The sequence below is a fragment of the Talpa occidentalis genome, unplaced genomic scaffold, assembly GCF_014898055.3.
Source record: "Talpa occidentalis isolate TD23 unplaced genomic scaffold, MPIMG_talOcc4v2.1 talOcc4.2, whole genome shotgun sequence".
NCBI classification, from domain to species: Eukaryota; Metazoa; Chordata; class Mammalia; order Eulipotyphla; family Talpidae; genus Talpa; species Talpa occidentalis.
The window spans coordinates 95,685,759-95,708,070 of NW_023602073.1; the positions used below are offsets into that span (position 1 = coordinate 95,685,759).

The 22,312-nt window shown below is 46.5% G+C and overlaps 1 protein-coding gene and 1 pseudogene across 4 annotated transcripts in view; both read left to right on the top strand.

Moving 5' to 3' along the window:
• Positions 1 to 22,312, top strand: part of ANKRD6 (ankyrin repeat domain 6) — a 152,537-nt gene that overhangs the window by 121,514 nt on the left and 8,711 nt on the right. For 3 of the 4 annotated variants that reach the window (XM_037520105.2, XM_037520106.2, XM_054699031.1), the window contains 9 exons: positions 3,234 to 3,332; positions 4,508 to 4,606; positions 7,977 to 8,075; positions 9,369 to 9,467; positions 11,345 to 11,443; positions 14,945 to 15,022; positions 19,912 to 20,016; positions 21,270 to 21,404; positions 21,752 to 21,934. In XM_037520105.2, coding sequence (XP_037376002.1) covers positions 3,234 to 3,332; positions 4,508 to 4,606; positions 7,977 to 8,075; positions 9,369 to 9,467; positions 11,345 to 11,443; positions 14,945 to 15,022; positions 19,912 to 20,016; positions 21,270 to 21,404; positions 21,752 to 21,934 — 996 coding nt within the window. The remainder of the gene's footprint in view (positions 1 to 3,233; positions 3,333 to 4,507; positions 4,607 to 7,976; positions 8,076 to 9,368; positions 9,468 to 11,344; positions 11,444 to 14,944; positions 15,023 to 19,911; positions 20,017 to 21,269; positions 21,405 to 21,751; positions 21,935 to 22,312) is intronic. The other variant, XM_054699032.1, reaches the window with a different exon arrangement.
• On the top strand, positions 3,712 to 4,195 carry LOC119252693 (ATP synthase F(0) complex subunit C2, mitochondrial-like; annotated as a pseudogene).

A 22,312-nucleotide genomic window follows, 5' to 3' on the forward strand; every position in this document is an offset into this window, starting at 1 on the left:
TAAATAATGAACAAACACCGTTGAGGGATTCAGCATGATTTCCCAAAGTTTCAGAATTTCCTGGTAAATTTAGATCACATGGGGAAAAAGATTATGTCAAACTTGCTGTTTGGGTCTGTTAATAAGTAAGAATCGAAGGCACATTTTGTTCTTTTCTGTGTCATGTTTCAATGAGGAATTATTTCAACAGTAAATTTTAGTTTTATAGGAGAAAATGTTGATTGACAAGTAATTTGACCCTCTGTCAGTTGAGAGTGTTCAATTATTGTGTTCTGGGGAGGACATTGTGTTGTTGTGTTGTTCCTGACATGGAAAGCCTGACATGGCCCCTTTACTTAGGATCCACATCTCTCGAAGCCTTTAATTCTCATCTTGGCAACTTGAGAGCAGCTGGATTTTTCCTGCAGAGAAAGTATATCACTCAGTCCTCCAGAACCACCTCATCTAGTGTTGGCAAAGCTCATTCATGGCCTAGCTAACAGACAGTCCCTCAAGGTGGGGAAAGGTGGCTTTGGCCTCTTTAGCAGTATTTATCTGGCTGTTGAGACAAGGACCAGGCTCTGAGTGAGTTGTCTGCAGGGAGGATGATGGAGGAGAGTTGTATCCTGGAGTCAGAAAGGTCACCTGCAGTTTCACCTGTGTCCACAGGACAATCTGTTCTCACTGCAGCTTCACACACATAACTAGATCTCCAGGAGTCTTGATAGTCCATCTGAAAATTGACTCCTCCGAGCTGAACTCTAAGTGAGCTGTAGCTTCTTCCACTGAACCAAAGTTTAACAAGAAAAGTTATCTCTAGGGAAGTAAATATGGTAGATTCATGCTGAGAGCAAGTGTTAAATAATGTGATATTCTGGTTCCAGAGATGCCTGAACTCATGACTGAGTGGCAAGTTGTGACACACACACAAAAAGCATCTGTCCTAAAGCAAGGCTTAGGTTAGACTATGCCCTAACCAGCGGGGGCTCTTTGTGCAAGGACTTCATGGCAAGAGTGACTGACATGACCTATGTGTTTGGGACTTTTTCTCACACTTTGTGCACAGCAAAGACAGAATGATTAAGTTTTATTATGTTAAAAGTTCCCCCTGATTGATCCAAGTGTGCTAATTAGAACCTCAGCAGTTTGTGGGGATATTAAAAGACTTAAAATCATTAGAAAAATCTGACTAGCTTCATCTTCTCTACTGAGAACAGAGCATTTAAGCAGCACCATTGTTCTCAGCATTAACAAAAATTATCATTATCAGTATCATTAAATCAAATATAATTGAACTATTAGTGATAATAAATTGTCCTTCAGTTCCATTTTGGGAAAATCTATCACCATTCTGATAGTGAAATGGGCAGTCTTAGAAATTCTTACAAAAGTTCTAAAAGTTAAGACCTGGGCAGTTTCTGAAAGGATTACTGGGTGGAGCACAAAATATACCTCACCTGGAAACAACAAAATGTTTGAAATGGGTGTGTAATGGTGTGGTACATCTTCTGTTGTGGTGGCCATGTTCTCTTTTGACTGTATGGCACCCAAGAGTGCTGTACAATAAGGGATCTGAGCAGGTGGACAAGAAGTAAACCTGATTTATAATGGAAATGATAGCTTGGAGAGGAGAATGTTGCAGAAGGGAGGGATGGTGACAGCAATGCTGTGGACAGTGGATGAAATCTGTGATAAAGCTAATATTCTGATCCATTTCCTCAGAAATCCCTTACTGGTTTGCAAATGAGCAGTGAATAAAGATTCTGAGACATGGACACAGTCCTGTTAAGGGCAGATTGATGTAGCTCAGACTTTTTTTTTTTTAAAGATTTATTTAAGCATATAAGAACTGGGGTACAGGCCAGAGTTGTGGGGGGTGAGTGGGAACAGAACAGGAGGATTGACTGAATACACTGCTGAGGAAGTAGCGGGTGAGTCAGGAGAGGCCTGCTGCGCCATGTGGATAGCTCCCTGGCTGGGGATCAAACTCATGCTGCAGAGGCTGCAGACAGCTTCATAGTGCAGTGTTTAACCCGTGCGCCACCAGGGAGGCCATCAAGGTAACTGTTTTTAATGTGTATTTTTTGTTACAGATTCCAGGGAGTTTAGTAAGTAGAGTCAGCATTTCATTAAGTTTATTTGGAGTTAGTGGGGCATCCTCATTAAAAAAACAAAACTACGTGTCTTCTGCTTCTAATAGTCTCCCTTTCCTCTCTTGGGTTGAGGACCGGGGATGCCCCAGAGTGTGTTCTTTTGTTTCCTCCTGGGCTCCACCAGGAAACTTTATTTTTGCAAAACTCTTGCCAACCAAATCATAGATCCCAATCAGGAAAGAGGATCCTTGGGGACTCTCAGCCCTCTTTATACAGGTGAGGAACCTGAGGCCTGTCGAGGTGACAGGTGTCTCCCAAAGCTGCCATGACAGGTCTCCCGACTCCTTGGCCAGTGCACGTTCCTGCTCTCCCCATTCGATTTTTCTCTACTTGACTAAGTACATAGCAGCGACAAGATGTGCCCTTAGAGACTTCAGAACTCTTATTAGTCTTGACTGCCTTACCTGGAGGAGTGTTTAGTCCTCTTAACTGCAGTTAGGGGAAAAAGTCCAGTTACCTTTGGCACCCAGATGGAAAAAGAGAAGGTTGGGAATCCCTGGAAATCTGATCACAGAAAAGGGGATCAAGTGCAGCATACATCAATGAGGATGGTGTCATCAACTACTACGTACGCAGCGACCACTTGCAGGCCCTGGAGTCCTGCAGTGACATCATGTAAACCCCCTGCATTGCTCTTGGCCAGTACATGGCAGACTGAAAATTAAGCAGTGTCATCAAATCACAAGTGCTACTAACTGACAGAGTTGGATAGTGATTCTTCTGAAAGCGGGGAACCAGCTTTCCCAGTTGGCAGGGATGATTCAGACACTGATGGTTTAATTGCACGGCACACAGGCTGCTCTTGGATGTGACACAGTCTAGCTGAACATCCCCTGGGGTGGCAGGTGAGGCCCAGATCCATATTCTGAGGTCAGCTGTGCTCCTAAGGGTGGTTCTGTGGTTGGTGTAAGGTTCCTACTGAATGTGAAAACAAAAACTCTGTTCCATATACACTGTCTGCTAACTAGACCACAAATACCACCTCACTGTGGGGACCAGTGTGCTCTGCGTGGGGATGGGAGATGCCCATGTGGCAGGGTGGGGGTGATGAGTGGGTGGTGTGGGAGCTGACCACTGTTCCTGCTTCTGGGCCTTCTGCAGGGGGATCAGACCGCCTTGCATCGGGCCACAGTGGTGGGGAACACTGAGGTCATTGCCGCGCTCATCCAGGAGGGCTGTGCTCTGGACCGACAAGACAAGGTGAAGTGGGATCTTTGAGCTGGAAGACCCTGCTTTGGGATCTGTGTACTGTTCAAGATGGTATCATTCCTGAGTATACCCTCATGGTTGAACGTGATCTAGTCAGCACAGATTTTCTTGGAAAGAGTGCTAGCCTAGCAAATTCTATTTTAAAATATAGAATTTTTAAACCCCTATTTGTAAACCTATTCGTCCCTATTTCCTCCCTATTCTGTGGCAGCAGTAGGTAACCACATAAATGACAAAGGAAGAAAAGCCTAGAAATAATGACCTGTGGAGGCCCTGAGTGGGGGCCCCTAGACCTGTTTCTTTTTTTTAAGACCTGTTTTTTAAGATAAAGTGAAAGCTAATTTATTAAGTTATCTTGGCAGGGGAAAAAATGCAAAAATAGTTTTTTCTTTAAGAAATCCCAATGGTCTCTATCTTCTTTGCTTGGGGAGTAGCTCCCGCTACTTGCCCTCATCCCCTGAGAATGTATTCCTGCACCTACTTTGTCGGCACCCCCTCCGTGGTCAGGAGCCCCTCTCAGTTACTGAGCTGATCACCTTCTGCTGTGGTGCTGAAACAACCAGATGAGCCTCAACAACATGATGGCCCCGAGTGCCCCGCCCTCGCTAATTCCTAGCACAGCTTCCAAGCCAGCGCCATTTCAAGGGACAGTGACACAGCAGCCAAGTTCATTGGGGCTGGGGCTGGCACTGGGACCAAAAGTTGCTGACTCCCACAAGGGGGTGTGGCTTCGACAAGGAAGTCTAATTTAGAAATTGGAATTTAGAAAGCTGGGCTCTTCATCTGCTTGATCTTTGCAGGGTTCTCTGGGGCCAAAGCAAAGCAGACCCCAAAGCTGTGATGGAGAAGGGAGGGGGTGGGTATTATACTATCTTGGTATTACTTTCTGTTAAACATGATCCCTTCCCACTGGGGTTCCCAGAATTAAGCCCCAACGGCTTCAGGCAGCTGTTGTAGATCATGAATCTAGAACGGTACTCATTGTGTTCCTTTCTTGGAAGATGAGAAGCTGGTCACTCAAATAATTTTATAGATTCTGTGGTTTGATGAGAAACCCCAGTTGAGAAAGACCTGGTGTACCCTAAAAATACTCTGTGATATAGTGATTATAGTGAGATGAGTCAGGGCTGGGGTAATGTGCTCTCTCACCCTTGTTTGTTCCTCAGGACGGGAATACGGCGCTGCATGAAGCTTCCTGGCACGGTTTCAGCCAGTCCGCCAAGCTGCTCGTTAAAGCAGGAGCTAACGTGCTTGCCAAGAACAAGGTGAGGCCCAGCAGGTGCTCAGACGCCTCCCTCATACGTGAGGATGGTGTGGGCTTCTGCCTCCTCTCGCTGAGCAGAGCCAGAGCACAGTGGAGCACATTGAACCTGGCAGGGGAGGTGGGAGATTGAAACTCCCTAGCGAGCATGATCTACGTGGTGAGCCAGAGAACCTACTCCAGTGGCTTTGACTTCCTTTCACCCATCCTGGCTCTAACACTGTTTTCCATTGTTCTGCTAGAATATAGTTAAGCAAGCCAGCCTGCCCTCACAGACAGCAGACAGCGGCAGAACCATAGCGTTTCTTCTCCCTTGTTTTCCTCTCTCTCCACTCCAGTCCCTCAATACGTCTTATCTCTCTCACACCTGCCCCTCTATTTCTGTGTTTATTATTAATGTGTCCTTGGATCACTTCAGAAACGTCACAGCAAATTGACCAGCTTGTCTAGTCCCTTCTCCATTCTGATCCCCTCTGCTCAGAAACCTTCCAGTAAAGCTCCTCAGTCTGAAGCTGTCTCCCCTACATGACCTTGGCCTCTACCTAGAGCTCCATGCCTGTGCCTTTCCCAGTCTTGGCCCCTGCCCTGTCAGAGTCGGGCTCTTTGCCCCTTCAATTGCCTGCTTCCTTAGGGGTAGCCAACTCTTCATTTCTGCCTCTAGACCTGCAATCTGGTCCTGAAGGCTGTTTCCTCTGCTCTTATTTCTGGTCAAAAGCTTGAGGAGAAGAAGCAAGCCCTGCCTGGTAATATTTCCAGTAGTGCCTGGCAGGTTGGTGGCTGCTCTCCTTCTCCCGAGCTGTACATGGTCTAGAACATGAGTTGGTAAGTACATACCAACTTTGAGAAGTGGAAGGTTAATGGAGAAGGTAACATAGGCTGGGAGCCATTGGAGCCCTTTTGTGGAATGATTAGGGCCATAAATGAGCTGAAGTATGTCTTTTCTACCACGTTGCCTTCTATCCCAGGAAGTACCTGAAAGTATTGTGGAGAGCCACAAGTTCCCTCTCAGGTAAAGCAGCAAAGGCTGCTGGAGGTACAGGTAAGCTGCTGTCCCCCAAAAGGGACTTGTACATTCTGCACCAGCCACAAATTAATGAGACCTCTAGAAAAGTCCTTCCCCACCCACTGTCCCAGCTTTATGAAGGTATTATTGAGAAACCAATTTGTAAGATACTTTAAGTGAACTATGATAATTTTATATACATAAGTGTTATGAAAGAATTTCCTCCTTGCATTAATCAACATATTATTCACCTCACATATTTCCCTTTTTCTTTCTGCTCTTAGCAAATTGTAATTATATAATACAGTGTGATCAATTATAGCCACCATGTGTATGTTTGATCTTCACACCTTACTCAACTTTCAAATGAAAGCTTGTAGGGTAAATGAAATAATCGGGCTTTTTATGCCGCTGGCCTTTGTAGCCATCACCTGCGGGCTTGATTGTGCTAATGCAGAAGGCACATGCAGAAGGCTCAGGGCATGAGTGCCTGATGGTGGACACCTGGAGTGTGGTGTGGGCATGCGTGAGTGTGCACATCTGAGCCTGGAGGCTGAGGATATAAGGGCAGCGTCACTCCGAGAGGATGAGTGACTTCAGAGAGGCAAGACCACAGGGGAACGCCAGAGAGCCCAGAGGAAGAATAAAGATTTGTGGGGGTCTGGGAAGCTTGGTTGCAGCCTGACTTCTGGCCCCTGGCCTCCCTGCTTGGCCAGCCTACAGGCTTGCCACTACAGCTCGTATCCTTTTACCAACCTCTCCTTATTTTCCCAGTATCCCCAAGCCACATTTCTAGTCTTTGTTTCTGTGAGTTCAATTTTTTTTTTTTTTTAAGATTCCTCATCTAAGTGAGAGCATCTGGTATTTATCTTTCTGTGTCTGGCTTATTTCACTTAGTATTATGTCTTCTAGATCCACCCCTTTTTGTCACAAATGTCAGGATTTCCTTTTTTTAAACCCAAATAGTATGCCTTTAAGTCTTATTCAGCAACTGTAGCAGGGTAGGAAAAATGCCTGCTATGCATGTCTACCTAGATCACATTTTTTTAAAGTCAGGTTTTGACAGTAAATTTCATCCTTCTAAGGTATACTGTCCTGTAGTTTTGACAAATATATTCAATGGTGTAGCCATCACAATAATCAAAAACCAGAATATTTCCATCATTCCCCCCAAAAAAATCCTTCATGCCCTTTGTTGGCAACCTACTCAACCACTCCCATCTTTTGACCACCATCAGTTTGTTTGGCCTTGCCCAGAAGACCATATAAATGCATTCATATAGTATGCTACCTTTCACATCTGACTTTTCACTTAACATGCTTCTGAGATTACATCATGTTGTTATATGTGATTATTTTTATTGCTGAGTAATAGTCCATCATATGGATATATGTAATTTATCTAAACACATGGTTTTTCATTTTCTTGACCAAATGCTTTTCAGCATAATTGATATTTCTTACTGGCAAAGTAAATTATTTTGATATATTTCTTAAACTATCAGGGTTTTTTTTTAAATCAATACTTCACTCATTTATTCAGCACATGCTTAATGACTCAGAAAGCCAACAACTTTGAGACAACCTACTGTGTGCGATGAGAATTACACTAAGTGAAACACAGCCCTTTCACTTGGAATGGAATGTTTAAAACATGGACAGATTCTTCATTTTGAGACCCAAACTAGCAGTGGTTCTCTATCTGGCTGCACTTTAAAATCTCCTGGGACACTTTAAACAAACAAAATGAGGTAGAAACGAACCCACTCAAATGACTAGGCCTAGGGTTACCAGCTGTCCTACTTTATCCTAGACCCACGGGTTTCCCCAAATACTGGATGTTCTGTGCTAAAACCTGGTCAGGCAGCTCTCTGCCCTCCTGTGGCTATTCAGGTCTTTCTTTTCACAAACCTTTTTCCCTTTTCAAAACAGCTGCAGCTCTTTCAGCCTGCTTGTGTCTGTGCAAGCAAGCATCTTGTCCTCTCCTTTACCTCATAACCTGCCCTTTTAAAAATGTAAAAAAAACAAAAACAAAAACAAAACCCACAACTGGAATAGCCAGGTCTCTACCCCCAAGCTGAGTAAATCGAAGTCCCTAGAAGGGCTGCAGCTCTCGTAAGTGCCTTGCCCAGTGGCTTTCCACTAGTGAGTGGTAGAGGCAGGACTAGCAACCAAGATTTTATGACAGATGTGATTCTTTTGTCTGTTTGGATTCCACAGTAAATGTACTTGCCACTGTGAAGCACCCTGGCCGGGACCACCGGTCACAAGGCAGAGAATGTGAGAATTGACTCCTGTGAGGCCTGCCTGGCGTCTGTCTGGGGACAAGTGTGTTGCTAACGTGTCCTCCCTTCTCTTGCCTCTCTCCAAGGCGGGGAACACAGCTCTGCACCTGGCCTGCCAGAACAGTCACTCCCAGAGCACCCGCGTCCTCCTGCTGGGCGGGTCCCGCGCAGACCTCAAAAATAATGTGGGTGAACAAACCGGCTTCTCGCGCTTGCTCTCGCCTCCTCAGAAACTCATCCTGAAAGCATACTTGAGCCTTAACATCTAGAAAATAAAAATGTAAAATTTGTTTGGGGCCACTTTAAAAAGTATTCATTCTTCACTAACTTCCTAAAACAAGAATCGAGATTCTTTCCTCCTCCTTTTCCCCTTGCTCCTGAATCTCTCTTCTTAAGCCTGTGTCTGGTAAATGAGTTTAAGAAACCACTAAATGTTTTAAAGTCTCCTCCCACAAGGTGTATTTTTAGCAATTATGAACGGTGTGTGTAAGGAAGGTCGTCTGGTGCTCCATGCCCGGCATCTGCAAATTGAGTTGTCCTTGGACAACAGGTCAGTGTCCCAACAGGTCAGTGGTTGTTAGAGGGTGCCTGACCAGGGAGGTCACGTGGGTGTCCCCCCTCCCTCCACAACCTGCGATCCCTTTGTTAACCTCCTGCCTCAGCCACCTGACTATTGAAACTGATTGAGGCTTCTTTCGAAATTGGCCTGAGCTGGGGCCTCCCTGTAGGGGGCAGGCTCTTCTACGGTGCTTCTCAGAATGCTTTAAACTCAGCTTTGATCTTGGCTCCTCAATGTAAGGGCGAAGGGCTGAGTGGCCCATCTCTAGACAGAGCTAGGAGGGAAACATCAAAAGAATGCTGATGACAGTAACTATTTTCTGGCTCCAGTTTTGTTGTCTGCCTGTGACCAGTAAGGAAGCTCTTGATCCGGATTTTTTTCTGCCCTTTTTTCACTCCCAGTGATCGACCCTTATCAGGTCCCCAGACTCTATGGCTCCAGATAGGCTATTGTGTTCCTACTAAAATAAGATGCTCCTTGAATTTTTTAGAACACGTAGGATCTTACAGTCGGAGAGTTCACCCTGTTGCCCCATCCTTTCCACTGTGACGGATCTGTGAGGGGAACAGCTCATTTCCAGTCTTTGAGTTGTAGGAGATGCTGGTATCGGTGGGCTCCAGTCAAGTACTGGATAAAGCAGAGGCTGCCCACAAGACCCTGCTCTTGTGGAGGTCTCGTTCTAGGGAGCAGACAGTATGTCAAACCCGAAGGCAGAGTGCATGGTGGGAGAAGCAGGACTCTGCACAATAGCAAAAGCTGTGAGGCTTGGTGTAGGTCATCTGTGCTGGAGGAGACACCTGTAATTTAGACTGACATCCTTTAAAAAATATGTGCTTTTAAATATTTTTACTTTTAATATTTTTTACTTTCTGTTTTGTAACCACTCAGACTGTGCTTAGAGTTTGATTTCTGTCCGCAGGCAGGCGACACCTGTTTGCACGTTGCCGCACGCTATAATCATTTGTCCATCATTAAGCTCCTCCTCAGTGCTTTCTGTTCTGTCCATGAAAAGAACCAGGTCAGTGCATGAGTCCTCCCCACAGGGCTAACTTACAGGTGTGTGGGTGCAAAGTGGAGCAGAGGCAGCTGGGAGGCGGTGCCCTCTCCCGGGTTGGGACTCAGCCAGTGCTGGTTTTGCACGGGCATTTCACTGAGTTCTGTGGTTTATCTGCCCTCCTAGAGAAAGCCTGCTGTTACATTTCTCGTGCTTACCACCACTTTTGCATATTGAACATTTTCTAGATTTGGGGGCAGGTTTTGTTTTTAATATGATTTTAAAAAGGAAATCCACAAAAAAGAATGTGGCTTAGTAAATAAGCGAGGAAATTAGGTGTCTCATGACTCCGAGTCCTGTTCCTTGAGTTGTCCCTGTATTGAACTGATGGAGTCTGGTTTCTGTAAAATTGGGTGCATGATCTGTATCTGCTACAGAGGCTGGGATTTTGAAATAGAACTGTGATTATTAGTGTTCCATGAAAATGTCTATGATTTTCGGTAGTCATTTGGGTAAAAAATAAAATGTCTGTATTTACTGATACCTAGTTGATCTATTTATTGTTTTTTTCTGAAGTTTGGGTGCATATATCTGAAACTTAAAATTAGATTGTGATTAAGGTTAAATATACCCTAAAATAATAGTTTTTGATTCTGACTGCATATAAAAATCTACAAGGGAATTGAAAATGGCATTCCTGAATTCCACCCCAGTTTAAATGGCCAGATTACCCAGGCAATGGTATTTTTAAAAAATTCCCAGTCTGAATATAAAGACAGTATTAAGAACCAAGACCTAATAAAAATAGCTAAATTCTGTCATTCTGTAACCTCCCGGTAGATTCTACTTCATCAGATTACCCCCATTCAGCCCCCACTAGCCAGTGCTTCTCACCTTCGAGGCATGTTACAACACAATCCATACTCCAGATGGACTAAATCAGAACATCTGGGGGTGGGACCCTGGTCAAGGGTTTTTATAGCTCTCCAGCTGATTCTAATGTGCAACCAAGACTGGAAATCACTGCTACAGATTTCTCCAACACAAACCACTAGGTGACTCACAATGAAATAAACACTGGCCCAGCTACTCACTGGGGGAGGATGCTTGGATTTTTATGCTGCCCCAGAAAAAAAAAAATTTTACCTGATCACCTGACAGCAGAAAGGAGTGTTTCACTTCCCTTATATTTCTCAGTTATTTTGGTTGGGGTTTGGGGGAGCAGCAGGATTTGGAATTGGCCCACCAACCTGCATTTGTCTGTATTCCCCTTTCATAGTTGATCTGAACATAGTCCCTTTATAAAGAAAACGTGAACATATAGGGTATCAGGTAAGAGGTTTAAAGCAGCTGGTCTTAAGTGAGTGCTAATTCTCAGTGACCCTCCCAAACAAAGAGCCACTGAATGATTCATCGGCCTCTTCACATCCCCGCAGGCAGAGCAGGGCTCAGCTGTTTCTCCTCTGGTGTGAGAAGTAGCCACCTTCACAACTTTCGCTCAGCCTAGCCTAGAGGTTAACAGAGAAACCGCCTCTCGTCTGCTTGGCCAGTGGACGTGGTCCAGAGTGGCTAGCCTGCCAGTCCCTGGCTGCTTGCTCCTCCCTCTGCCCTGATGGAAGAAGGGCTCAACAACCCCAACCCAGTGTTACTTTTGCCCCTTGTATTAAATCTTGTGATTTCTGGTATCCCCAGTCAGAAAAAAATATTTATGCATAGGTCACTTAGTTCCAAGATCTCTTTAAAAAGACCCACATAACACTTGGGCAAAGGGCACCCTGTCAGTCACAGGCAAATTTTAATCCAACTTTGGAAATTCACCACCAGGCCATGGCATGAAAAGCCAGAGGACCGTGGGCCATGATCAGATGCAGTTTAGCAGACTTTCTTCTGATTAATTTCAGGCTGGAGACACAGCTCTTCATGTTGCTGCTGCCCTAAATCACAAGAAGGTGGTTAAAATCTTACTGGAAGCTGGAGCAGATGGGACCATTGTTAATAACGTGAGTTACAACAATGTCCGTTTCCACTTCTTTTCATAATGTATTGTTACTGCCTCAACGCCTACATATTGGGGAGCACACATCTTCACTCTGGAAGAAGGTAGAGCCTCCTGAAGCCACAATGCTGAGGGCACAGCTTTAATGAGCACTTCCTAGAATGGAAAAGAAAGTCAGGAGTGGCTAAGTGGTTGTTACTGAAAGTGACTTCTGGAGGCCTCCCTGGTGGCGCAATGGGTTAAGCACAGCACTGTGAAGCTATCCGCAGCCACTGCAGCACAAGTTCGATCCCTGGCCAGCCAAGGAGCTACCCACATGGTGCAGCAGACCTCTCCTATCTCGCCCACTGCTCCCCTCAGCAGAGTATTTTTGTCAGTCTGCCTGTTCTGTTCCCCACTCTGTCTCTGGTGAATCCTCTCATCATCCACACCTCTGGCCTGTACCCCAGTTCTTGTATGCATAAACAAATAAATCTTAAAAAAATAAAAGTGACTTCTGGGTCTGTAAATGGTGTGATCCTCAGAACAAATGGCCGTATCAGATAAAGCTTCCTCAAAACTCTGACTCCTTTCTCCCCCACACCACTGTATCTCATGCCTCTCTTTCAGTATTCCTTCCCTCCACCATTTCCCCCTGTAGGGGAAGTGAAAAAGTATCAGGCTTTTCTGCCCTTCTGCCATTAGGATTGATGATGGATCTCTGCGGTCCTGAATGCATGCCTAATGACAGGCACTTGGAGTAGGGTGTGGGCATGTGTAAGTGGGTACACATGGGCTATGGCTGGGCTTATAAGGGCGGCGTCACGAGGACTCCAGTAGAGCAGAGAAGCGTAGAGAACAAGAGCGAAAGGAGCAGAGAAGATGGCCACGAGAGAACACCGGAGAGCCCAGAAACAGTGAAGACAGTGGGGGCTGGGAGGCCTGCCAGCCTCCCGGCCCCCCAGCACCCCTGCCTGCCTTGTACCTGGTAAATCCCAAATAAAGCCTGAAAAGCCACTGAGGGCTACAGGACATCTCCTTCACCCATCTGCTAGAATCATAGAGATCCTGCTCCGCATCCTCCTGCCCCTTACATTTGGCGTAAGACGACAAGATAATCTGAAGCAGACGGGTGTGGAGCCATCTGAAGACTTCTGGAGGGACTGAGGAGTAGCAGACAGCCTGTGAAAACGCTGGAGGCGTCATGGCAACATAGGAGATAGACAAGACCTCTCTTGGAGGAGGAGACACCTGAGAGGACCTGCCTAAGACTCCTGAGACAGCAGAAATGTTGGGGAAAGAAAGAGGACCATGATTCAGAGCTCGCCAGTGCTGACACAAGGAAGAAGCCCATGGACTTGGGACTAATGCACTTGGACTGACAATCCCACCAGAAGGCAGAGGAATCTTGGCAGGTTGTTAACATGTTGGGGACCCTGGTGGTGGATGGTATCGTTTGTAAACCCCAGGAGATAAAAATCAAGGTGTGGCTGGTGGGCCTTAGTATAAGAGCCCACAGCTGGCTGAGGGAGGAAGCCCTCGCCAATTTCTCTGCAGCAAGCAGAGAAAAAAGCCAGCTTAGAAAGGCAAAAAGCTGGTGCTGAGATTGGGAAGCCCTGAGCGGCTGGCTGTTAAGAAGCTTAAATATGTGAAGGCCAGTGAGTCTCTTAAAATCACCTGTGGGTGATGCCCCATTCATTGTCGAGTAAGGGTGAGGATCTGAGGAGTCTGTCCTTGGGGGGCGGGTGGGGAACGTGGCTTGTGAAGCCCAAGCCAAAGAGGCTGCATGTGGAGCTTGTATCCATGGATCCCCGACCCATGTGCTTGTGCAGTGGGTTGGCCTGAGTGCAGGGGTCTGCGTGTCGCATTGGTGGCTATGAAAGCCGAGTGTTGGAGTGAATGCAGACAGAAATCCTGAGGGTTGGGTGAGTACCCCCAACAATATAGAATCGCCAATCCCAGAGTGAGTGCATCCTGGGGGTGGATGCGGTGTGTGGCTTGTGGCTGAGACCACAGCCGGAGAAGGCCAGGAAGCCTGACGGCTCCTGGTGTGTGACAGCAGATGCCTGAGGGGTCCTCCTCCCTCGTATGAGCAGTGCCTTTGGCAGCAGAAGTGATGGATCATCTGCTGGTGCCAGTAATCTTGTCTTTTGCCACTAGGTTGGTGCCCTACCTGGACTTATTTGTGTTCTGTTGTATTTGTTATATTGTGATGTATTTCATTTGCATTTGTGGGCCATGGCTGCAGTGTTCATATTGCCAAGAGAAATGTGTGTATAACTTGTATACACTGTATGGCAGAAAACCCTGAGGGGGTGGATTGTAGGGTAAGTGAAAAAGTATCAGGCTTTTCTGCCCTCCCACCATTAGGATTAGTGATGGATCCTTGCGGTCCTGAATGCATGCCTGATGGCGGGCACCTGGAGTGGGATGTGGGCATGCATAAGTGGGTACACCTGGGCTAAGGCTGGGCCTATAAGGGCGGCGTCACGGGGACGCCAGAGAAGCATAGAGAACGAGAGTGAAAGGAGCAGAGAAGAAATGGCCATGAGAGAACACCGGAGAGCCCAGAAAGAGTAAAGACTTGCTGGGGGCTGGGAGGCCTGCCAGCCTCCCGGCACCCCTGCCTGCCATGTACCTGGTAAATCCCAAATAAAGCCTGGAAAGCCACTGAGGTCTCCAGGACTCCTCCACTCATCTGCTAGAATCATAGAGATCCTGCTCCGCATCCTTCTGCCCCTTACACCCCCAGATCCCGCAGCAGGCACCAGCTGAAGGCGCCTTTCTTCTCGAAGCTCACTAGTGGTTGCTGCCCTCCTGGGCTAGGACTGGCTCAGAGGACAGGGGCAGAAGGGTTGTGTGGCATGACTGGAGAATCGGGGTGTGTTGAGACTGGCGAAGGCTCCCAAATCGGGCTCCCCTCCCTCCTCACAGCTCCAGTGCCATCATGGTGCCATTGAGGCTACCTCAGATACCTTTCCTGGCTGCTGAATCCCACTGTTGCTAGCTCCTGGTTTTTTACTTCTCTCTCCCTAGAGTCTGCATTATGGCCATAGCTTCCTAATTGTTTTTCACAATCCAGTTTCTGAGACTCAGAGGCTGGGCCCGGATTGAGCCTTCCTGGTGTCCTGCTCATTGTTCTCCAGGGGAAATTCTTCGGTTGGCTGATTTTATGATCCTTTCTGTTGTTTCCGCAACTGAACTCTTCACCTTGACCCTATGTGATTTCCACTTTCCCTGTGTCCCCAGGAAGCATTCCTTGGTGTGCACTGCCCACACCTTTGCCTCCTACAGCACACTGCTCATGTACCTAAAGCTCGCCCCCTGTTGCTGTGTGTTGTTTCCCACCCTGACCTCAAGGTGACTTTGCTCCCTCGTTGGATGGAATTAGCGAGACTCACCTGTATGTGTGGCAGTATTTGTTGGGCATGACTGTGTGCAGATTGCTGTCCCCGCGGGGCCATGTGCGTGTGTGAGTGTGCAGAGTGGTGCTCTTTACTGACTTGTCCTCCCTGTCCTTCCTTAGGCAGGCCAGACTCCGCTGGAGACTGCCCGCTACCACAATAATCCAGAAGTTGCTCTTCTTCTCACCAAAGCTCCCCAGGTAGGATTTATTGCATTTTCCATCATATTACACGGGGCTGCAGTGTCCACCTACTGAAGCCAATTCAAGCTAACTTAAATAGGGAACTGATGGGCTCATTAATCCGCCAGCAGAAAATGTAGAAATCCATGTGGGCCTCCGGGGTTGCTGAACCCGAGACTGCAGCAGGCTCAGCAGACCGCTTTTCGCATGTGGGCATCACACCCTCCCAGTAGCTGGATGGTTGGTGCTGCCAGCTTCCTAATCTAATGTCCCGGGCGCTCAGCCAGGGAAGGCACTTTAGTTTAAAACATCACACAAGGAGATCATGACTTAGGAGTTTGGAGCAAAAGCCCTGAACAAATAGATGGACTTTAAGAAGAGGGGAGCATCCACTTGACCAAATGATTAAAAGAGGTATTTCCTAGAGGTATTTCCTGTGTCCACTCTGGACAAAGCTGTAAATGTCCACCTGAGGCAGTTAAGTACAGTTCGGGTTGTCTCTGACACCGGAAAGTAGCTTTCCTATTTGGTTATTTTGAAGGTCTGACAATGCTATCACCATTCATTTGTCTGGAAACCAAAAATAACTTACTAAATCAGAACCAAATGGGAACACTTTACTTTGAAATAGTAGGGAAAACCTGAACAGCTTTCTTTACTTTTTTACTGAATAATGGTACTTTGGTCATCATTCAGCTTTTAAAAATGACTGTCATCACTTGAATTGAGGTTAAATTATCTAAATAACAATTAATAATGATGATTTGTAAGCTATTTATCATTCAGCACCTTGAAATAACTGTGTTTGCTTTTTCATATTACCTTCCACAGAGACGATTTTTAGGATTGCATCTACTCTACAATGCAGTCATACCCTTTTCTAGTCTTCCCTTTATCCTATCACAGGGAAATGATCTGCAACCTTCACAATTATTCCTCTGTGTTCTGGAAGCATTGTATTCTTTTTTGTTGCTGTCATTTTGTTAAGCCACTTCCTTAATGTTAGGCATTTAGATTATTTCCAGATTGGGGTAATTCTGTATTGCATTACAGTGAACACTGATTGTTTTCTCACGTTACTCTGGGTTACTCTTTCGGGATGACAATGTCTAGGGAGCCAGAGGAAGATTCTGGAAATAGCCTGGTGCATCATAGTCCCACCCCAGCCAGTATTGTGCATGGCCTTTTTTTCATCTAAGTTTTAAAAACGTGCCTGGGGCCTCCCTGGTGGCGCAGGGCTTAAGACACAACCTATGACACAATCCACAGCCACTGCAGCATGAGTTCGATTCCCGGCCAGCCAGGGAGAAACCCACATGGCCGGACAGACCTCTCCTGTCTCGCCCGCTGCTCCCCTCAGCAGTGTTCTTTGGTCCGTCTGCCTGTTCTGTTCCCCACTCTGTCTCTGGGGAATTCTCTCACCCTCCCGTGCATCTCTGGCTTGCCTGTACCCCAATTCTTGTATAAATATAGATAAATCTTAAAAAAAAAAATAGAAAAGTAACGTGTCTGATATAACTAGTGGTTTCTGGAAGTTAAAAAAAAATTCTTTTACAAAACTGACCACCTCTTGTGCCAGGAAGTCCAGGAGTGAGTTAGGTGCTCCTTTAGAAAAAAGTTCACCTCCCTTCATCTATTTGTAACAAAATCCTCAGCAAATTTACATCCATAAACCTGATAAAAATGTTAGTCTCTCATGGATCAAAAAGTATGGGGTGCTATTTAAGTTCAGAATCCATGGTTATCAAAATATCAGGTATTTTAGTGTCTGATAGTTTACTGGACAGCTAGCCCCTTGCTCAGGTATATGAACATCCTCAAGTCTTATGGGATGGAACCTCCTCTAGACACACAAAGATGGACGTGCCTTTTCCCACCTGATTTCCAGATCCCAACGTCCTTAATTCATAGTGAAGAAAGCTTTTCCACGGACCACTTTCTATGCAGTTTTCCTTTTTGTTTCCATTTAAAAATGACTTAAGCAAGTTCTTCCATGCCCATATATTGAATAGCAATTAAATGGGCTCACCGTTTACAAAAGTTTATTTTACAGGTTGTCCATGTTAAGCCCTATTCTCAAAGAAGGGACGTTGGAATGTGCATAAACTTGTATGCATGCTGTTCTATTCATCTGTAGCTACAGAAATAGCCTGCTTTCTGTGAACTGGAGAAGATCAATGATTTCTATCTGGTAGATGAAATGGTAACTGCAAAAGGCTGTAAGTCATGCAAAGTGATTTTCCCTGGCTAGTAACTTGGGGTATGGAAGGAGCTTTTTTGATAATGGTTTTGGGCATTGATAACCTCTGCATATCATTTTTGATTCACACGATTCACAAATGCTACTGAAAGTGAATTTCAGACTGGGTCTGGCTCTGTGTCCTGTCCTAAGAGACCATAAACCGGAGGAGAGACAGACACTAGTCACTTCCCTTTTGTCAGGCTCAAATTCTAGTGAGGCTGAATTTAACTTTAGAAATAGCTTACAACTGACTGCCTTAAGGATACTTTTACATGTGAGTGGTATCAATAGCTACCATATTGGAAATTAGAGTCAAAAAATATGAAGGATATTTACTCATAAAAATAAGACCACTTTATATTAACATAAACTTTGTGAATTAGTTTTAAAAATTGAGAAAGCATTGTTTTACATTTTTGCAAGTCTCCTTACTGTCTTATTTAAAAATAAAGAACGAATATCAGTATTTCTCCATGCAATCTATTGCAATACTCCAGGCACAGCCTCTGCTAAATGACACTGTATGATCATGAAAGAGTGAGAGAGTGAAAAAGGCCAACATTGTTGAGATGATGAAAATCACTTTAGCCTTGTGGGTTCAGAAGACCCTGGACCCTTTCAGAACTGCTGACTTATGGAGTAAGAATATGTTTTTTAAAATCCAGTCCAGGGCCTCCCTGATGGCGCAGGTGGTTGAGCGCCGCACTGTGAAGCTGTCCGCAGCCTCTGCAGCGTGGGTTCAATCCCGGCTGGCTGGGGAGAAACCCACATGGCACAGCAGACCTCTCCTGCCTTGCCCACTGCTCCCCTCAGCAGTGTATTTCATCAGTCTGCCTGTTCTGTTCCCCGCTCTGTCTCTGGTGAATCCTCTCACCCTCCCGCACATCTGGCCTGTACCCTGGTTCTTGTATAAATAAAATTTTAAAAAAAAGGGCCTCCCCGGTGGCGCAGTGGTTGAGTGCTGGGTTGCGAAGCTGCCCGCAGCCTCTGCAGTGCCAGTTCGATTCCCAGCTGCTCCCCGGCCACCAGAGGAGGGTCCCGCATGGCGCGCAGACCTCTCCTGCCGCCCGCTGCTCCCCTCAGCAGTGTACTTCAGCCCTTCTGCCTGCTCTGCTCCCCGCTCTGACTCTGGTGAATTCTCTCACCCTCCCGCGCTTCTGACTGTACCCAGTGCTTGTATAAATAAATAAATAAAAATAAATAAATCTTTAAAAATAAATAAAAATAAAATCCAGTCCAGCCACATTCTGTGAGTTCAGGAAGATACTGTCAGGAATTTTCCATTTAGGTGGTACCCATTCCCCATAGAGGTTGTTTTTGTCATCCACTGATAGCACTTGAACATAATGACCCAAGAAGAAAAAAGTGTGATATTGAGGGGACATGTCAAACTTCACAGAGCCCTTACATATTTATATAAGAAGGCCAGAACATGTTTTTGTATGACCTTGGAAAAGTACCTTCACCGTCTGGACCCCCTTGGTTAACGAGAATAAACCCTAGAGCTGAGAGTAGAAGGACTGGGAGGAGGGTATGGCGCTGAGCCAGAGGGAAGGTTTCCACCAGCTCAAAGATATGTACTCTCAGGTTAAACATCCTTTGTCAACAGCAACCCGAAGGCACCATGGCAGGTGGGAGGCACCTGACAGTGACTGAGGATCCAAGGTGTGCCAGCCACCTACTTTGTCTTGGTTAATCCCAGCAACTCCCCATTTTTACATTTGAGAAGACAGAGCACAGGGATCCAATGACTTGCCCCAAACTCCTGCAGCTTGCTGCTGGCTTCCATCCTGGGTATTTCAGATTTCATGTGTACTTACCTGTGTCCATTCCACCCCTCTGCACTCTAAGGGGCAGACCAAAGGCCTCCTTTTGGGGAAAATGTTCTTGCCCCATGGTACTGTGGCTTACAGATATACCTCAGTCATATTTGAATCAAATTGAATGAGTTGGATATTGGTTAGCCAGGAGAAAAATCTGATGGTTTAGTTTGGGTCCAGTGTACCAAGATAAAGAGACTGTGCCTGGCACAGGGCTGTCACACCACACAGCTCCAGGGGGTGCCAGTCTGTGTGAATGGTGCTCCCTGAGGTTAAGCAGTGCTTAGCTTGTGCACACCCACTTGGTGGCCCTGGGCCAGCATGTAAGTGCCTGGTATTTTTTTTAAAAAGCTTTATTTATGCATACAAGAACAGGGGTCAGGCCAGAGTTGCTGGGGGTGAGAGGATTTACCAGAGACAGAGTGAGGAACAGAACAGGCAGATTGACTGAAATACACTGCTGAGGAGAGCAGTGGGCGAGACAGGAGAGGTCTGCTATGCCATGTGTGTAGCCCCCTAGCCAGCCAGGGCTCGAACTTGTGCTGCAGAGGCTGTGGGTAGCTTCATTGTGCTGTGCTTAACCCCTTGTGCCACCAGGGAGGCCTGTGCCTATTACTCTTGCCATTCTAAGCATCTTGAGCTGGTCTACCATCGCTGGGTCCCGGCGATGCCTACACGAGACCTGGGAGGCATAGCAGGTGCTTGTCTGCTGTGAATGATTAGACTTCCCACTAGGCAGGAAGTTTCCAGTCTCCTTAAGTGAGAGCGCCAGGTCCAAGGAGAATTCCCTCACGTTGATGCTACGCACACCCGTGGTTTGTAACAATGCCTCTTGCCTCCTTCAGGTCTTGCGCTTCAGTCGTGGGCGAAGCCTGAGGAAAAAGAGAGAGAAACTCAAGGAAGAAAGGAGAGCTCAGTCTGTGCCAAGAGATGAGGTGGCACAAAGCAAGGTGGGAGGTAGTCCTCCTGCCCCTCCCCAACCCCATCTACTTAGGGTGGGAAACTGTCTCCCTGCTTCCTCTGGGTTCACATGGAAGCTGCCATGCCCTTCTCCGCCTCTCCTCCCCGCTGAGTTCTTCAGACACTTGTCAGTCTCTTTCCCTTTGGCTTTGGGTCCTGTGTTCCTCCACAAGTTCAGATTGTGTGCCTTTCCCATCTTTTCTGGCACCCTGTGTGGGTATCTTTACTAGCCCCATGTTATCTTTGGTCTTGTCCTTCCCACTTGGATAGCCAACCTCTCTGGTTCCATGACCTTAATTTTGTAGATTAGTGGTTCTCAAGTGTGTCCATGGTGTTATCTGGGACCTCACCTCAGACCCACTGGAACAGAAACCCTGGGTGGGGCCCAGTGATCTGTCTTTGATAGCCCCTGCAGGTAAATCTGATGTGGACTCAAGTTTGACAACCACTGGCCTATGTTGCTGCTTTTCTTTCCACTTAAGAAATGTGCTGGCCCGCATGACTCCTTTGTACAAATCAGCAAAGCATGCCTGCTGGGTAGACCTGCCCCACAGAGGGCACACGTGGTGAATAAAGCCCGGGTTGAATTCAGCTCTCCCTGCATCACTCGTCCTGATGCCAGGTGCCCTGGTGTAGTCAGCAGTTTGCACAGCTGTACACGGCAGCCCTAGAATGAACTCTGCTTCCGACACTCCTGGAGGGAGAAAATAGGATATTGGCACAACTTTGGCACATAAACTTGTATCACTGAGTACTTACTCTTCTGTCCATATCTTGGAATCGTCTTATCAATTTCCAGGGGTAAGGTATTAGAACTGCTTAAGCTCCTGTGTGTGAATTGTACATATTAATTTGTTAAAGTTCTCACAAGGACCAGAAATGTTGAGATTTTTTTCATCTCAGACGATTCTCACTCTCAGCTATGAATTTTGAACTTCCAAGGTCAAAGAATGAGTGGGGTTACTTTTTGTTGAATAAGACAAACAATGTCTAATGATAAGATGTTTTATCGGTGGTAGGTTCTTGAAGGTCTAGAACAAGACTATTTTTAGTCTGGCACCTAATAATGAAAATAATAGCCAAATATTCAGCCAGGAAAGGCATACATGTTAAGGTGTGCTCCCTATGTGTCACACTGGCAAAGATTTTCATGGGCCCTTGTGAATGGAGTCTTGCAAACAAAATTTTATGCTGATATTGAAAAAGTGAACAGGATTTGGGGCTTTTTTTTTTCCCTCTGTAGGGAAGTGTCTCAGCAGGAGACACCCCTAGCAGTGAACAGGCTGCACCCAGAAAAGAAGACGCCAGAGAAGATATCCTGTCAGCTTCCCCAGAGCCCAGAGCCAAGGACAATAGGCGGAGAAAGTCAAGGCCCAAGGTCAGGCACATGAAAGCAGCCGAGACAGGACTGGGAGGCAGGTTGGCGGCGGGCCCTGTGACTGAGTCCTGGCCAACAGCTAAAAAGCCACTTCACGTGGCTTGCTGATTTGAAGCCAGAGTACAGAAATTAAACCTGGCTAGCTTCCACCAGGGTTAGCACATTGATTACATAGATATATACTTCTTGACATGTGGTGCTTGGAGGAGAATGCCATGGACAAAGAAAGTAGGGTTCTTTGGCCAAAAGTGGGAGATGAGATGGGAGCCACAGGCTGGGTGTCAGTTTTGCAGATTTCATGGTACTCAGGGGTGTACCTGAGTACATTATTTTTTCCTCTCCCACAGGTATCAGCATTTTCTGACCCCACCCCACCAGCAGACCAGCCTGGATGCGAAAAGAACTCACATGCTCATAATCACCCTAAAAAGAGACCCAGGCATCGATGTTCGCCACCACCCCCTCCCCATGAGTTCAGAGCCTACCAGCTCTACACACTGTACAGGGGCAAGGACGGGAAAGTCATGCAGGTACTGCTGAGCCTTTCAGGACAGAGGATCGTGCACCTTAAGGGAAATTGTCCTTGGGGCTGATACCCATTTTAGGCATTGACTTAAGAAGATGTGAGCTTTGGAGATAAGCCAGATGGCCCTCCCCACCTAGATGGGGCAGCTCTGCTGCTGTCACTAGGGCCCAGATTTCCCTGAGGGCGGTGGTGGTGGCCAGGCAGCCTTGAGGATATTGGGACCCTCTCTGAATCTTGCTAGTGCCTACTAGACCCAAAGCTTGGCCTGTCAGACATCTAAGTCACCACCGGGGTGAATCTGCCTCCTCCATCATCTGCATCCTCTTGACATTCTGACTGGCATGAGGTGGGAACTCAAATTCATTGAAGGAACAATTCCATT